Below are 19,051 nucleotides of genomic sequence, written 5' to 3'. Positions count from 1 at the left end.
TCTTGAACAGTCAGTGAGTCACTGTGACAGACCCGAGTTGTATTTTCTCATGAAATACTTTTTTTTTCCATTGAATCACAGGAGCAGATGTTCCAAGAGCACCATGAAAATCTTCTTTCATCGTTTCATCTAAACGTAAACAATCAGGCCCTCCCTCCTGTGGAGAGAAGCCCTGAACCTGATTCGTTTACCATAGAGTTTATCAGAAAAAAGCCCTAGATGCTTTCAATTTACATTTTCCATAAATATTTAATGAAATGTGTCATTCTTTGTCACAAATTTCTAGCTCCTGATTCTCCTCCTCAGAACTTCTCTGTGAAACAGTTGTCTGGTGTCACTGCGATGTTGTCATGGCAACCACCCTTGGAGCCAAATGGAATTATCCTCTATTACACAGTTTATGTCTGGTAAGAATTTTTTGGGAGTAGTTCTGAGAACAAATATTAATTTGTAATATAATAGGAATGTAGTGTTTATTTCAGAATGTGATGCTGCATTAGGGCCCTGGTTATTAATAGGTGGGCTAAAATCCTTTTCAACTAAGAAATCAGTTCGGCTCATATTATGCAGTAGGTCAGCAAATAAAAACCTTTGCATCTAAAGCAGAAAATTATGTTATGGAAAAATTATACTGAACATAAACTCCTGGAGATCTGAATAATCAACTTACATGATTATAAGTGTATGATTTAAAATATTTGAAACTCTTAAAACAAATGCTCTATATAACTCTTTTCAAGTTTCCTTACATAAAATAATTTCGATTGAAATTTAAACCAAAGATATGCTTTTAGGTATATTAAGGTCAACTTTCCATTGATGGTAAACAGGGACTTACTGGTCATTTTAACATTCGTTACTTATTTATCCTTCAGTTTTGAAAATGACATCCTAAAGTGTTTCATGTGAGTTAACAAAGAGCTATAACTGCTTTTTAACAACATGAGACCCTAGAATTCTCTTTTGATCTAATTTATGTTCATTAAACAGAATCCACTACCCATGTAACACATTTTAAGGACATTTTAAATTATTTCAACAGAAAAAATAGAATTTATATGAAATTTTGTTAAAAACAGATACTTCCTTACATTTACATTTCTGATTTGAGAAGAACCAGCATTGGAGAGATTGACCTGTCTCCAAAGCTTTCTTTTCCTTCCCCAATTTAATATTTCCCCTAATTCCTCTATAGATCTTACTATACTATTCCTTAAAGTTTACCTTTCTTGCATAAATATCTGATTTCTAGCATCTTGGTCTAGTTTTGGTGACACTAAGAACATCACGAGCGGTATTAGTGCATTCATTCATTCATTCATTCATTCATTCATTCATCAATATTGGTAGAATACCTCTGTCGCTGGGAGCAAGACACCATAAAGCTCCACCCTCAGGGAGTCTACACTGTGAAGAGAAAGCTGGATTGTATACTCAATACTCATAAACAATCTAAAGAAAGAAACGGACTTCATAAAACTGTCAGCCTTTATGATCTGAGTAATAAGAAGGCTCCTTTTGTCTTGCATTGGTCTGCAGGGAACTTTCCAACAGGAGATGATATCGACTCCACACCCCCTACCCCACCATGGGAAAACATGATTTGTTATTTTGAAGACCAAGTTTGATCAGGATTATGGAGTCAGAGCAGAGTAAAATTGTGACAGAGCACTGCTGAAGCTCAGGTGCCAAGTCCTGAAGACAATCTGGTTGGCCATTTTCCCTTAGAGTTGCCTGAGCATTCCCAACCCTCTGAGCTCTTTACAGAGGATGAGTTGTAGGGGATGAAATGGCTAGTGGGATGCCAGGAAGTAGGCTATTCAATAGTGTAGGCAAAGATGATATTAGCAGTAGAGGAAGGAATGGGTACCTTTGTCCTAAATTTAGGAAGAAGAGCCCAGTGTATTTGTTGATGCATTGGTTGGTTCCAGGGGTATAAATTAAAAATTAAAAGAGATCAATCTACAGTTGTTTCTGGATGTATGAACCATGCACATTGTATCCTGGATTTCTGGTGTTTCAGTAAAATGTAAGTAAAACATCTTGTCCTTCTGTGCTGTGACCATGCTTCTCTTCACAAGCATCCAGGAGTCTCAGCATAATACACAGCACACACGAGCCTGGAGAGTATACCAAGGGGTATGGCTGTACCAGATTTATCCCTTTCTGGGCTTGCATGGTGATCTATACTAATCACCTAAATGGGAGCATTGCAATAATTCTAGTTGTTTGTCTTCAAAATGGAAGTTCATAAAAGTAGGAGGACTTTTTGTGAAAAACAGTATCAGATACTGAGCATTCTCGCAAGGCTAGAGTGACATGTATCAAACAAGACATTTATTCTCAGTAAGTTGTTCTTTATGCTTTTTTTTGTAACGATGTTGAGTACTGTGGAAATATTTCAGGCAACTCATACTTTTTACATTCCATGGATTTAGTTCAATTTTTCTTGGGTAAACAATAAATTCGAAGTTCAATTCCTCCCTAAAAATACTTATTCTCTTAACTTTGAAGAGGTATTTCTTCTCTGATCTATGTTGAGATAGACCTGAGCCCAAGGGGAGTTTAGTGAAAGCTGGCAGCCAGGGTCTCTAGTGTGTGCTACTGTAGCTCACTGAGCCTAACCTCAATTTAGAATTTATATGACACCGACTTACACTGACTTACAGTTACAGTTCCTGGTCTAAAAGTTCTTATTTTCTCAAGACTCATCCAAGTCCCCAGACCCCAATGAACCTCTGATATTAGACTCTGTTGTTTTCTTAGCCCTAGTCTTCAACTGTATGGTGGCTGCAACATCACATACACACACACACACCCTTCCTCATCTTTTTGTCACTTCCGGTCTCAGTAAACCTTGCTGTACATGGTGACCCACCATGCTGAGATTTTCAAAAGGCTTTCTACTTATTCCTCTGCTATAAGAAGGAACATATTTACATGGAGTTTCCCTCCCAAATCTACTTGGATAATTTTGTTATTTCCCTGAGACATTCTAATATGACTAACTTATGCCTCCCAGCTTGATTTCTCAGAATTTTTTTTTATCAAGACTTAAAAAAACACCCTTTTCTTGACAGATGGCAAGTGATCATTTTTTTAAGTGAATGTGTGTGTGTGTGTGTGAGTTGTACATGCATGCACAGTGTGTATTTGTTTTTGCTTCTGTATGGTATGTATATGTAGGCTAGAGAAGGCTGATGGACTGTCTTCTTTTATCCATCTTTATGGTATTTCATTGATATAGGTTCTTTCACTGAATCTAATCTCAATACTTTAACTGGATTGGCTGGTCAGAAAACTCTCAGTAACTGCCTGTCTCCACCTACACTCACCCAAATGTGGAGCTTCCAGGCCCATACAGCTATGCTTAGCTTTTTATATGAGTGTTGGGGATTTGAACTCAGGCCGTTATGTTTAACAGTGCAAGAATTCCTATCTACTGAGCCACATCCTCACCTGGGGACATGACATTTTGGGATCTTAAATTATACAGGATTTGTTATTTTCATTAATTGATTAATTAGAATTTTATATGTATGAGTGGTTTGCTACCATGTATGTCTGTGTACTACATGTGTGCCTGGTGCCTGAGGAGGTCAAAAGAAGCCGTGAGATCCCCCAGAACGAGTTATAGACAGTTTTGAGCTTCTGTGTAATTTCTGGGGATCTGTCTTTGCTCTTAACCACTAAGCCATCTCTCCAAGCTCTCAGATAGACATCAATATTCTAAAGGTAAATAGAAAGCTCGTCAGCACATTTGTCTTTGCTAATCACACACATGAACATGCGCACACAGACACAAACAAAAACGCACTTAGCATGCCTACATACAAACACGTAAAGATCTACTGTGTTTGTTGCTGAATTTAAGTCAGTAAACTACCATTCACATTTTATTGAAACTTTATTATCATACGTTGGGATAGTGAGTAAATTAAAAGTATGGTTTTAAGGTTCAAAACTTAATCTCCACTCTCTTAAGGTGTTTGTCATATGGATAATACCCTTTATACAGCTAATGGTTACTTTAGTGGGGTTATTATTTTTCACAAATAAGAAGCAAAATTACAATATAGTCAAGAAGATAATCCATATAATGAAATATATTTGAGTGTTGAAAAGTAGCTAAAAATGTATTTTTTAGTTTCCAGCAATTTTTTAATAAGATATATCTTGTAAGCTTAGACAGTGTTGTTATGAAAAGGTCATAGTTTTTGCTTCTTGATAACTAACCTTTCAGGGGAACTTTTGCTATTATCAGTTTAATTGAGAAGGTGTGGTGCAGGCATCACCATTCCCTACTCATGGATTTCAAGTTAGTGAGACATAGGGGCAATCCCTGGTTCTGATGCGCATTATCTGGGGTTCCCTTAGAATCTTGATAAGTGATGTCTGCTGTGTAGAACAGCATCTCTAGTCCAGATTTCCTGTATCTCCCATGATTCTAAGTTTTTGTCGTTCCAGTTCTTCTGACAATTGAAAATTCTTATAAAACCATCCCTTTGAGTAGTCTTTCTGTCACTGTGTTTTTGAGATAAAGGATTTTATATTTAGCATTCTGGGTGACTCTTCTCCTTGTCATGAATATTTCTCTACAAAATTGCTCATGAGGATTGATGTGTAATCATTTTGCTTCTTTGACCATGTTAGTCACAGTGTGTAGATGATTTATTCAGAAATCTGTCTTAATCTTTTACAGTTTAAAATAATTTGTTCCTCTAAACTTTCTATAATGAAATAGTACTCACCATATCAAAATGATAAAGTAACCTTTTCCCTCATTTATGTCAATATATTATATGTTTTCAATGATACACAGTCCTTGCCGAGGGCAAATACATTAGTTAAATAGTTTTATTAAAACACTGTACATTTATTCTTTCAATGCACTTTGAATTGATACATGATGATTTTGTAAAGCCATATAAAGCTAATTTACTTGCTGTATTCTTGAATGCAGCTTGGATTTAACAATATTGTCTCTGCATATGTCAGCCATGTGTCAGTAAAACTGAGAGTTAATGTTTTTCAAAATTGCTGAATGAATACCCTAAAAGGTATAGGTAACAGACAATAGAGTAAAAGTGAATCTGTGATTCTAGCATATATATAAATCTTGCCTTAAAATATTTTCTTTGCCAAATACTATGGCAAGAAATACTGAATCACAGTTTGATAGATGTATATCAACAAATGTACAGAAATAAAAATGTATAAAACAAATAATGCTGCTATGCACATAGTTGGACAAATGCTTTTGTCATATGCTAGGGCATCTCTTGGGTATATTCCCAAGAGTGGTATTGCTGGGTCCAGGGGTAGGTTGATCCCAATTTTTCTGAGAAACCGCCACACTGATTTCCAAAGTGGTTGCACAAGTTTGCAGTCCTACCAGCAATGGATGAGGGTACCCCTTTCTCCACAACCTCTCCAGCAAAGGCTATCCTTGGTGTTTCTGATTTTAGCCATTCTGACAGGTGTAAGATGATATCTCAAAGATGTTTTGATTTGCATTTCTCTGATCGCTAAGGAGGTTGAGCATGACCTTAAGTATCTTTTGGCCTTTTGAACTTCTTCTGTTGAGAATTCTCTGTTCAGTTCAGTGCCCCATTTTTTAATTGGGTTAATTATCATTTTAACGTCTAGTTTCTTGAGTTCTTTATATATTTTGGAGATCAGACCTTTGTCTGTTGCAGGGTTGGTGAAGATCTTCTCCCAGTCAGTAGGGTGCCTTTTTGTCTTAGTGACAGTGTCCTTTGCTTTACAGAAGCTTCTCAGTTTCAGGAGGTCCCATTTATTCAATGTTGCCCTTAATGTCTGTGCTGCTGGGGTTATACATAGGAAGCGATCTCCTGTGCCCATATCTTGTAGGGTACTTCCCATTTTCTCTTCTATCAGGTTGAGTGTGTTCAGATTGATATTGAGGTCTTTGATCCATTTGGACTTGAGTTTTGTGCATGGTGATAGATATGGGTCTATCTGAGAAAATAATGACATAAATACTATCTTCACAACAATAGAGAGAAGGGAGTATGTGAGCAACTTAAGCATTGGTATGCAAAGTGTGCTAATGTAAGTTTGAATACACAGTGTTTTTAGATGTCTGGTTTGGTCTTCTCTAATAGTGGTAGAATGCCTGCTCAAGGGCTGGAGAGGTTACTAAGGGGTTAAGCAGGTGTACTGCTATTGCACAGGACCAGAGCTCTGTACGTTCCCAGCACCCAGGTTGGGTAGTTCAAAACTCTCTGTAACTCCAACTCCAGGGGATATGATCCCTCTGGCTTCCTCAGTCCCCACCCCTCCCATTTTACACACAGACAGGCACAGCTGTATATACATAAATAAACATGAAATAAATACATGGGTGAGCAGAACAAATTAAGAACAGAAATAATAATAATAAAATTATTATTATGATTATTCTCATAGATTTGGTCATGGTACATGTTGTTGTGGGAACACCTCATGGTATGAGTGCCAGGAAGAAGAGAGACACATCATGCTTTTATTAACTCTTCTGTTTTCGATGGTTATTCTACCCAGACCCTCAACCTCTGGGATGATGTCATCCACATTCATGACATCTTTCTCCAATAGTTAATCTTCTCTGAAGACACACTTTCAGACACATCCAAAGTAGTGATTTTCCTAGCAGTGTCTCAAGCCAATGAAGCTGCACTATCCCAAGATTCACTAAAATTGGCCAAAGTCAATTGTAATTATAAACACTTAACATTTGATTGAATTACTTGAGAACTAATGAAGTTAATTTATTGAAGTATTCTGAAATATTTTTGATATTTCAGATAAGTGGCGGCTTTATTAAGTTAAGTCAATAAATTACCATGAAGGAGTGACACATATTTTTGATGTATTTTATTCTCAAAATTATGTGGTGGCATTTAATACAAATGTTGATTTTACTTTCCTCCTGTCTCTCTTAGGGATAAGTCATCACTAAAAGTTATTAATGCAACTGAAGCATCACTGGAGTTGCCAGACTTAGACTATAATGTGGACTACAGTGCCTATGTCACAGCTAGCACCAGATTTGGTGATGGGAAGACAAGAAGCAGTACCATTAACTTTCGAACACCAGAGGGAGGTGAGTCCTCAGGGATCTCAATCACTCTGAAGAATAGTCAGCTCAAAAATAATATCAAATATCAACGTTATAAAACTTCATCAACTTCCTGTGTGATGTTGGGAAATCTAAGTACTTGGTCCATACTTCCGTTTCCCATTTGCTAAGGTAGAAACAGTGTATGACGTCATAGGGTTCTGATGAGTAAAGGAGTGAGATCTGTGGATGGATTCAGCATACATCACCAATATTTTATCTGTAGGCTAAATGTATCGAAGTAAACTATGTGAGGTTGACTTTCTGTTTGCTTTTAGCTTTTGCTATTTCAAGACTATACATTAAAATAGGATTTCATTTTCATGTACTCTGTACTAGAAATTGGCATTTTACTGTCTGCAAATCAAGAACAGTGGCAATCTTTTAGAGCCAAGATAGTATTGTATGAGCAAGAAAGCTCTGTCTGTAGATACCGTATGTTAAGAGTAGAAGGAAAGCCCAGCTCATGGTATGGATTTAATTTCTGCCATTCCCACAGATACTATCCCTAAATTAAGAATTTTCAAAAATGATTATTCCCATTTTTAACTGAACAACTGTTGCAAAATTTAGACACTTCAGCTTAACTTGTAGTCATGTCTGTCAATTTTCTGAAATATTTGTTTTATAGCACCCAGTGATCCTCCCAAAGATGTCCATTATGTGAATCTCAGTTCTTCATCAATAATTCTCTTTTGGACACCTCCCATAAAACCTAATGGAATCATACAATATTATTCTGTTTATTACAAAAATATGTCAAGTACTTTTGTGCAGGTAAGAGCTGAGTATTACTTTTTATATCCTTAATATTGTTGATATTGTGGACTATTTATATTGATAATTATGTAGACATGTATTTTATAAAATCCTCATTGATGTATAAAATAGTGAAGAAAAGTCAGGTTCTTTTACATCCTCTCTCTCTCTCTCTCTCTCTCTCTCTCTCTCCCTCTCCCTCTCCCTCTCCCTCTCCCTCTCCCTCTCCCTCTCCCTCTCCCTCTCCCTCTCCCTCTCCCTCTCTCTCTCTCTCTCTCTCTCTCTCTCTCTCTCTCTCTCTCTCTCTCCTCTAGTCTGTATCAGTTTTACACATGTTTGCAGCAGTGAAGCTGACACCACATAAAGAGACTTCAATTTAATTTCTCCAATAACTTTTCTCTTTTAACAATAATGGTTTCATTTGCTATCATTTCCTCCTTAGTTGAAAACAGATTTTAATTTTGTTTATATGCAGTACAATTTCAGTGATTAAATATTCTTGCATATTTTCAATTATTTATTTTAGTTTTTGAGATTATGATATAGTTACACTACACAATTTTCTTCTTTCCTTTCTTCCCTCCCCAAAGCCTCCATATATCCCTCCTTGCTCTCTTTCAGATTTATGATCTGTTTTTCATTAATTATTATTGTATACATATATGTATTTCTGTATATATTCCTCAATACATAAATACAACCTGCATACTCTGTATAATGTTTCTCATAGATATATCTTCAGGGCTGACTATTTGGTTGTAGGTAACTAACTAATTGGTGTGTTCTTCCCCGGAGAAGACTAGTTATTCCACTTTCTGCGTTCCTCAGTTGCCTGTAGTTCTCTGTGTAGGGTGGAGGCCTTGCCTACTTCCCCATTCGCTTGGGCATGTCCATTGTTGTTGTCTGTGTTCTGCTCACATTTGGGAAGCCATGTGGATGAGACTTTGTGGGTATGTCTTCTGTCATTACTAGAGACACAATCTCATAGTAAACTCTTTGACCCTCTGGTTTTTACAAATCTCTACTCCCATTGGAAACGTGTCCATTGGAAATGGCTTCACTGATCTGCATTTTGGTTGGCTGTGCTTTTCTTTAATAGTCTCTGTCAAAAGAGAAGCTTCAGGAATGAGGGTTGAGGACTACACTACCTGTGGGATTAAGAACAAATATTTATAATATAGTATTTTCCTCAATTGAAATTATTTTATTATTGGGAAGAATGTTTTTATAGTTGCAGTGATATTCTTATTGCTTAGCATCAGTTATCAAAAGGACCAGTAGGCATATGGCTATTAGTCTGCAGAATGTAGGTCATGGGACTGCAGTTTGCAGAGGGGTCTTATCTGGGATATGAATATAGTAGTAATGAAAATGCCAAGATGGATTTAATTTAGAGAAATGTTTTCAATTATGTCCAGCATGATTATATTATTTCTGCAAATTAAGCATTTATCAGATTTCTTATACATAAAAAAGAGAAAATGTGGTGTCTTGGTTCAAAGACAGGGGAGTTAGAATATAATTTCAGAAACACGAATTTAAAAGAAACGCTCTAATTTGAAGAATAACGTTTTTCCTGGGTAAAATGACTGAATTGGTTGTGACTTGGCAATTCCTATTTCTGGGTGTCGTTCTAATTAAAAGAGACAGCAGATACACTGTGCTGTGCAGAGGCTGAGTTTCATTTGTTACTCAGGACACTTAGCTTAGAGTCAGGACTTGTGATTGACTGACTGTCTCTGAGACTAGGTTGCTGTATGACTTGCTGTGTTTGTAGGAAAAGGGCAGAGCTTTGCAAACCACCTCAGGCAAAGGCAGCAAAACACAGTGTCCAGAAGTCAGGTCCGTGCACACATTCTGTCCTCCAAGTGGAGTTGTTAAGCTTCATGTCTTGTAAGCAGACCACTTTATAAAAGTTGTACAGATATAGATATATGTGTAATTGAAAGTGAAGGTATTTTTAAACAAATGCCTTAAGAACAAAGAACAAAAGAAAGAACTGTTTATTTATTTAATTTTTTTGTGTATATCAAGAAGAACTTTTGTCCCTTTTGGAAAAGTGAAAAAAAACCAAGACAATTATTTCTTCCCACAAAGTCACTCTCAGACTTAGCATTATATCATGCCACATAAGGTGAAGATTTCTACTTTTTTCTGCATTTAAAAGAAGCATCACAAAATGTTTTGGGTAGTTTGATATCTAAGCAGTGGTTTCACTTCATCCAATATACTTGCAGTTTGTGCAAAATTGCAGTTTGGTTCTCTTTGTCTACAACTACCCCTCAGTTTTGAACATCTACCTCCGGTTTCAGCACAATCGTCTAAGTCTATATATTCAAATCTATGTATAGAATATGATCCCATTTTTAACTCGTCAGTGTTAGAATAGGTTATCTCCTATTAAGTAATCTTAAGAATGCTTTTAAGTGTGACAGCTGCAAGGAGGCATAGGCAAGTGATGCTCCAACATTTCAGAAGCACAGTCTCATGTTGCTTGACATTCACTCAGGCTTTAATGTATCTCTAAAATTAATGTTCAAAGTGGCATATCTTCTCTTTTTATAAGTTGGTAGAGAAAATACTTGGAATGAAAAATTACACAGCAGCAGATTATGTATATAGTTTTCATCTTCTTCTGTCTCCTCATAGAACTTTGTGGAACACCCCGATCCTTAGCATGTTTTATTTACCTTTTATTCCAGACATCTGGTTTATGTCTTAGGATTCTTCTGTTATAACTAACACAATGAATAAAAATGGAACATATGACATTCATATTTCTTCTATGTTCCTGGAAATATTTTAATTGAAATAGCATAAAATTGTTAGCATGGAACAAGATTTGCAGCACTTAGCTCTATGATTTAGAAGCATTTGAGCAGGAACTACACCCATCTTTCCATGCTTTTTTGAGGAGTGTAAGCTCTTTACTGCTCAAAGATCCACCTTTTCTTTTTTTTTTAAATTTATTTATTTATGTCTTTATTAAAGATTTCTGCCTCCTCCCCGCCACCGCCTCCCATTTCCCTCCCCCTCCTCCATCCAAGTCCCCCTCCCTCATCAGCCTTAAGAGCAATCAGGGTTCCCTGCCCTGTGGGAAGTCCAAGGACCACCCACCTCTATCCAGGTCTAGTAAGGTGAGCATCCAAACTGCCTAGGCTCCCAGTACGTGCAGTAGGATCAAAACCCAGTGCCATTGTTCTTGACGAGATCAAGATCCCCCTTTTCTGTTATCACACACTGTTTTTAGTAGAGGAAATGACCTCATATTATTGTTTCTACTAACATGTGTCATGTTTTTTTAGGATGTCTGACAAAATGTCAAATACGTTTAAAAGTGTTAAAATAAGTTTGCTTGATAATCAACTTTGAAAACATTTGTAGATTACCTTCTGGCCTTATTTATGTGAGCAAAATGTAAGGTTTAATTATATAATTTGAGCCCCAAGACAGTATGAGACAAAAATAAGAAATACAAGGTGAGTGAATTAATGAAATAATCACCTGGATAATGCCTAAGATTTTAAGAAATTGTTTGATGTCTATGTATGCTAAGACATATACCCAACAGGAAAGAATGATTCAAAATCATTTCTTGTTTAGTTGTGATGTTTGCAGATAATTAGAATGAATTCTATTCCAAAGGAAAGATAAAATTCATTTAATAAACTTCCAGTGTTAATATTTTTATGTTGTGGTTATATCAAGCAGTGATTCTATGAGTACAGCTATTCTATGGGTACAAGGTATCGGAAGGCATCTAAGCTCATATATCACATTTCTGAGAAATTGTTAGATGTTCTTAACATGTCTATTGTCAAATAAGGCACAAAAACCAAAACAAATCTTTTATTGTACTAACAGATAATGTCAAAAGAACCATAAAACTAAGCAAATTTTTAAGTCAGTGAATTTTAGAATCATCTTGACTATAGACTTAATCAAATGGAGTATCCTACATTAATTACTTAAGCAAATTATTCTTGCTTTTATTGTAGTTAGGCACAGCATTAATTGGTTTGTGTGTGTCAATGGAGTCTAATCCTTAGTAACTCCCTCTAAAGTAGGAAGGGCTGTTCCTATTTTATTGTTAGGGGCCACGTAGCTTTGAGATTAAATTTTGGTGCAGCCTTGCCCTGTTGTACTTGAGTTTCAGTCTGCAAGATTTATAGTAACTTGTGTACATTGTATAGTGCATTTTTCTTATAAAAGTATGGGTACTGATACACTTCTGTTGAGACAGGGTTCACTGTGTATCAGTGAAGTCACTATGTAGTGCAAACTGACCTTGAACTAGGGATCCCCTTGACTCAGTCTTCCAGGTGTTGAAAGTACTAGATGCATGACTCTTGACTAACTTTGTGGTTTTGCTTAAATTATTTTCCATTATTTTAGAATTATTTTTGTTTGATTATATATTTTATTTTAAATTTTGTACAGAAAGGAAATTGTAGCACAAAATTTTTATTACTGAAAAAATATCGAACATTATTTTTACTCTGTATATCAGTGTGTTAACTGCCTTTTCATTGTTCACTATACAGTATAATAAAGAGTCACTGGAGATGAATACTAAAAATGCTTTGAGTTTGTAGATCAGGCAAATACTTCAACACTTCTGTTATTATTCATGGAAAAAATGAAAAGCTGTTTTAATTTTTTCTTTCACATCTGTTAGGAAAATATCTATAATTTGAAAAATGCCTAAAAATTTCCTAAGGGAAACTGAGCTTGGCCAGTATAGCCATAAAGTTTTCTCTTGGCCATTTGTCATTTTCTACTGGATATAACGCTAGTGTGTTTCTCTTTAATATTTGATAAATTGATCTAAAAAGAAAAACTGCTACCACCTAGTTCACTTTTAGTACAAACATAGTTCCAGTTTAATTTTTAGTTTTGAGACAGGGTTTCTCTGTAGCTTTGGAACCTGTCCTGGAACTAACTCCTGTAGACTAGGCTGGCCTCCAACTCACAGAGATCCTCCTGCCTCTGCCTCCTGAGTACTGAGATTAAAGGTGTGTACAACTACCACCAAGCCCAGTTCAGTTTTTATGATAACATTGTCTTATGCTATTTCTCCTAAGAAATGAAATATTCAAACCATAACAGACAGTTCCTGGTCAGTAACTATTTTGCAACAGTCATGCCTACTAAAATGCACTCTGAACTATTACAATGATGTGCTTATTTTTCAGAATTTTACCCTCCTTGAAGTAACCAATGAGCCTGACAATGTAACAGTGTCTGCAAAAATATACAGACTGGCCATATTCAGCTACTATACATTCTGGGTTACAGCAAGCACTTCTGTCGGAAATGGGAATAAAAGCAGTGACGTAATTTCTGTATACACAGACCAAGACAGTATGTAAATGCACATGTGATTTTATCTTTAATCAGGAAACTTAAAAATCTCAAATTTGTCAGAAACTTCTATTTGTGTACATTGGTATTAAAATCTGTTAGGCATTTAACTACTTGTGCTAGGACTTTAAATGTATCTAATGCAGTTCTGACTACTATAACTAAAACAGCTTCTTCTATTTTTCCTGCTTAATATTATTTTCATATGGTTGATAGTTTTTATTTTATTTTATTTATTTTTATTTTAGCGCTGTGCTGTGAATGAGCTGAGGGTTCTCTACATGTTTCTTCATAAACACCTGGAAGTTGAACACTCTTTCTATGACTTATAATGTTCACTAGATCTCATTTTACCAATCTGTTCTGTTACAGCCTTATATATAAGAAGTACCAAAGTTTCTGCCCTTCATCCTTTATAACAACATTTGAACATATATAGATTGAAAAAATATAAGTTGAGTAATATAAACACAACAGAGGAATACATTGCTTGTTCTTGGTAAAAATCACTTTTGAATAACGGACAGGCTCGACGCAGGCTTTCTTCTCATCAATCCACTAAAATCTTGTTGTTTCTGTTGCTTTGAGCGATGTCCCAGTCGTCCAGAATGACAAGGAAGAGTACTCCTGCAAGCACGGATGATTTTTGCGATAGTTAGGACACCTGCTCATTTGTTTCAGAAGTTGCTTTGAATCCCCAGCAGCTAACTTTTTTTTTTCTGAATTTTAATCCATGCAGGACTTCATGAAGCATTTTCTAAATTGTCTTTGTGACAAACATAATAAAAATGTCTATTTGCATTAAAAGAAATTTTTTGTTTACAGCTTCAGAATGCTGTTCACGCAGGCCATTCACACAACTATGATGACTGAACCCTTGATTTCGAATTTTTTTTTTGTTGTTTCAGGTTTCTAAAATGAAAAGGAAGGTGGATTAGTGTCCATTTCCCATGTGGCTTCTGTTCCATTTTGTTTAATATTAAGGATTTGTTTGTATATGTATGGGTGCTTTGCCTGCATGTTTGTGAGTGCATCAGGAGACTGGAGTTCCCTCAGAGTCCAGAAAAGGACATGAAACTCTCCTGCCCCCCACTACCAGAGTTAAAGAGTGTGTGAGTCACCATGTAGGCTCTGGGAACCCAATCCAGATCCTCAGGAAAAGAAGCAAGTGCTCTTAACTGCTGAGTCATCCCTCCAGCCCCCTTCTTGTTTATTTTTATAAAGATTACTGTCTTATTGAGAATGACTTTGACTTAAAGTTCTACTGAGTTAAATCCCAATGTGTACTGTTTGGAAAAAAATCATTATTCTACCAATATAAATATGAAAAACTTTGCCTTGTTTTTGGCAAAAATAACTTGAGTAGAGGACAGGTTCACCCATAGAATATAATCAACATGTGAAAATGTATAATTAAGGAATGTTTAACAAAACCTAGTATAATGTGGTCAATATCATTTCAGACTCTCTTAATTGTATATCTCTCCCAGGATAATTGTAACCCATAATAGTTTATCAGTTATAATTGCAGCACCACAAGTAATAACTATTTGCTGTGCATTGTGTCTTGTGAGACTTTCAAATTCACATTGAGTCTAGTTGAAGTCTGAAAATTAAAATTTTGTAAGTGGAATAATTTCTTAAAGTACAAATGCAGGTTAGTGTTTTGTTGGCTGGAGACATCTTGTTCCTGGGGTCAGAAAAATTTAGAGTTAAACATTCATGCTACAAACATGACTTTGACCAAGTCTCTTATGGACTCTAAGGATCTGTCTCTGCATATTCAGATAATCATTGGAATAAGTAAATCAAATACATTATTTAGAAAATTAAAAAATTATTGGTTCTACTTTAAAATGTGCTGCATATAAACACATGTAATCCCCACATGGTAAGAAAGGTAAGTCAGAAAAATATGATAGAAATACAACTCTTTCATGTGTTCAGAATAAAAAGGATTATTTTTAATAATTTTCATATTTATATGAATATGCATGTTTGTAGTTAAAGAATGTACATGTAAGAGCTCATGATGGTGTTTCAATAACTACATCCAATTTGTAAATTGTTACCTCTGGAATAACAAATGACTTTCATGTTCTGATCATTGCCTACCTCAGTACCTGAAGGGTTTGTTGGAAACCTGACTTTTGAGTCCATTTCATCAACCACAATAAATGTGAGCTGGGCGCCACCATCTCAGCCAAATGGCCTTGTCTTCTATTATGTCTCGCTGACTCCCCAGCAGAGTCCTCACGGCACGAGGCCACCTCTGATTACACGTGAAAACAGCATACATTTTGATAATCTGGAAAAATATGCCGATTATATATTTAAAATTACACCATCAACAGAAAAGGGGTTCTCTGAGACCTATACTGCCCGGCTACACATCAAAACCGAAGAAGACGGTAGGAAGAACCTGTTGTTGCTTATTTTGCAGATTATTAATGTCCTCTTTGTTTGCATTGCTTTTATTTTTTTACAGAAGACATCATTTATAATTATGTTCTCAAGTAATTATATTTTCAATAGACATAGTAAGTCCTAAGTGACTTATAATTAAACCAGTCTACTAATAAAATTAAGCCCAATTATATATTTGAAGCGTCTTCTTTACTAATAAAAATTTGTCACCTCATTTAACACTCTCTTTTTCTTTTATAGTTCCAGAAACTCCACCAATAATCAACACTTTTAAAAACCTTTCTTCTACCTCAATTCTTTTATCATGGGATCCCCCATTAAAGCCAAATGGTGTAATTCTAAGTTATCATTTAACTTTACAAGGACCGCATGCAAACCATTCTTTCATCACTTCTGGTAACCACATAGTCCTGGAAGAACTCTCGCCATTTACCTTGTATAGCTTTTTCGCTGCTGCAAGAACAGTAAAAGGACTCGGTCCTTCTAGCATCCTTTTCTTTTACACAGATGAATCAGGTAAGCTGGAAGATAATGCTACGCCAAGTGATTTCTCTGTTCACCTTGCACACTCTGTTTTGAAGGAACAGCCGGAACAACAAAGAATATTAGATCCTGTTGGTAGCCAACTTAGCATCCTCCTTCTACTTTGCTGATCTCTTTTCTTTTCCTTTTATCCCCTCCCTCCCCCTCCTCCCCCCGAGGTCAGGCTTCAGAATTGTCTGCTCTGTTTAAAACTGTTTTGAAGCCCAGGGTCATAAATATAGGAGCAGAATTATTTGTGGTATTTATTTTGAGAATTACAACATGTGGTCGTTTTATAAATCTCTCTGAATTTGTTTCTTCACGTAGTTAGAATCGAGACAGTATTTCTGTGATACACGATTTATGAACACAAGTTTTATAATGTGTTTCCCTGCAGTGCCTTTAGCACCTCCTCAGAATCTGACTTTAATCAACTACACTTCAGACTTCGTATGGCTGACGTGGAGCCCAAGTCCTCTTCCAGGCGGTATTGTTAAAGTCTATAGTTTTAAAATTCATGAGCATGACACTGATACTATATTTTATAAGGTAGGTTGATTGTAATGGCATATATTGATTTCAGACACTCAGAAAGTATATTAAAATGTTTTGAGCTGAAGGAAAATGGGCTGCTTCATATTAAACAAGGGAAGAAGATGGAGAAATAGTTTAGTAGTGGATATTTGCCTCTTATGTGCAAAGCTCTGAATTTGATTCCTGACCACAGTGATTAATTGAACAATGAAAATATTTACATAAAAATCCCCTTTTCCTATAATATGGATGTCAGTGGAAAATATAGGGAACCATTTTTCAGATGAGAACTGAATGCTTCTGAGAACGTTTTACCTATTCTCACAGTTTCTACAGTTCAAGAACTAACTCTATCATTTATTTAATGCTAGGAAATATACAGTGATTTGTGAGCTTTATTTAAAATCTAATATATACTATAGTTCTTTTTATTGATGAAATAAGTATCAAATGAATACTTTTCACAAAGTATTTACACTGGACTTGTGGTAATGGTTCCAGAAGGCAAGTGATGTCAACCTCTGGGTCCTCTATGACAAATTTTTATTCTGTGACTTTTAATGGTAAGTCATTTGCAACTCTCAGTGTCTCTTCCTTGTTCCATTTTGTTTGGACGTAGGATCAGTGAAAAATATGCAAAGAACCAATAGAATAATATATCTGAAACTTAGAGTTCTAGCGTTCGAATGCCAACTAGCTAGTAGTTACTTCAGAAAGTTCCCTTTCTCTCTCTCTCTCTCTCTCTCTCTCTCTCTCTCTCTCTCTCTCTCTCTTCTCTTTTTTTCCAATGGCAAATAAAACTCCTAGGATATTTTTTATTTGCAAGAAGAGTGAAAAATGCAGAGTAAACATTCAATGTTGTGAATACTATAATTTATTTCTCTGAAAAACCCATTTTCTGGCATGTGCAGTTTACAAAGACAATTGTAGAAAATCAAGAGCAACAGTTATGGTTTGTTTGTTGTCGTCATCATGAACAACATCTTCTTTCCTGGAAATTAATATATTGCTTTAATATCTGATAGGCTGAGTAGCATTTGCATTATGTAACTTCCTAAACGTGGAATGGTTCCCAGAACAATAAAACTTGTATTAGTGACCCAAGTGTCTAGCCCTTTATTGTCTATCCCAACTTTAATCTCAGTGTTTTCTCATAATTTTGGATTGCCTGTATGGGCTATAGAAAATATTCACAGGCGAGAAATAGTTTCTTTGGAACAATCCCATTGTTAAGATTACCTTGTATATGCATCGGAGTGTGCTTGCATATATATGACCTAATTTCCATAGAATGATGGCCTTTAATATAAACACTCTTAACAGAATGATAAAGCAAAGGCTCTGATATCAAATTACCTGGTTCAAATCTTTCCATTGAGATTTACAGGGATGCGTTATAGAAGTTACTTATCCTCTTAAAATTATTTTCTTCAAATGTAAAATAAGAATTAAAAAGCTTCCCGTGTTAATGAAGACTGTATAGGCAAATCCATATAAAACACCTTGGACAATTCCAGAAATACACTAAATGCATTAGCGTTCATTGCACAGAGACTAAAGAAGAACAAAAATTCCCTCTAGTGTCGTGGTAGCTTTGAACATAAGAAAACATTATACTGTTACCTGAATATGGTTTCAGTATCTTTAAACATCCCTATTATGTTTTCCATTAATATTTCACTAGTAGCAAACATACAATTTTATGCCACACAATGTTAAGTATATAATTTTAGAGCAAGTACTTTTCTTTTTAAAGATCTACTGCATTTGATTGCTTCTATTTGCCACTGTTTTCAATCCTTCTTAATGATTATATTTTTCTTCAGATTCCTTTAAGTCTCTTCTCATGTTGCGCCCACCTCTAAATATTCAGTTTACCATGCTGGTTGTTTTCCTTATATCTGATTGTCATCGCTACTGGCTTTTTCAGCTTTTCCTACCAGGATCATTCTATGTTCCATTTTGTTCTTTTTCTGTTCTCAATTACCTGTGACTCTGTTGAGGCAACATAGCATTGGGGCCATTCCAGATGTCACTGGCTCCTCGTCAGGGCATGCTGAGACGTTGACATTACTGAGAAATTTGGGTCACTCTAAAATGCTGCAAGAAGTCATTTATTTAATAGAAAAAAATTTTAAAGACTCACTTCTGTGTGAATATATTCAACAGCTAATAAGCTAATTTATTTCAGTGAATGATTAAACTCTCAAGTTTAGTCATTTCCCTGGTCACTAGTTCTTCTGAGCCAAAATCAAAATGGATTTTTATTGTACTTTTTATGTGGATTTTAATAGCTAATATAAAGTTTTCTTGCTGATGGGG

General features: G+C 35.6%; 1 protein-coding gene across 2 annotated transcripts in view; it reads left to right on the top strand.

Annotated features, from left to right (window-relative positions):
- The window catches only part of Ptprq (protein tyrosine phosphatase receptor type Q), a 169,657-nt gene that overhangs the window by 49,798 nt on the left and 100,808 nt on the right, over nucleotides 1-19,051 (top strand). For both annotated transcript variants that reach the window (XM_057757836.1, XM_057757837.1), the window contains exons 17-23: nucleotides 287-407; nucleotides 6,948-7,108; nucleotides 7,755-7,900; nucleotides 13,078-13,246; nucleotides 15,367-15,657; nucleotides 15,914-16,189; nucleotides 16,593-16,744. In XM_057757836.1, the coding sequence (XP_057613819.1) occupies nucleotides 287-407; nucleotides 6,948-7,108; nucleotides 7,755-7,900; nucleotides 13,078-13,246; nucleotides 15,367-15,657; nucleotides 15,914-16,189; nucleotides 16,593-16,744 (1,316 nt within the window). The remainder of the gene's footprint in view (nucleotides 1-286; nucleotides 408-6,947; nucleotides 7,109-7,754; nucleotides 7,901-13,077; nucleotides 13,247-15,366; nucleotides 15,658-15,913; nucleotides 16,190-16,592; nucleotides 16,745-19,051) is intronic.

This window comes from Chionomys nivalis, chromosome 25, assembly GCF_950005125.1.
Source record: "Chionomys nivalis chromosome 25, mChiNiv1.1, whole genome shotgun sequence".
In the NCBI taxonomy this organism is placed as follows: Eukaryota; Metazoa; Chordata; class Mammalia; order Rodentia; family Cricetidae; genus Chionomys; species Chionomys nivalis.
Note: the sequence above shows the minus strand (reverse complement) of the source record. Positions and strands in the feature narration are given on the sequence as shown.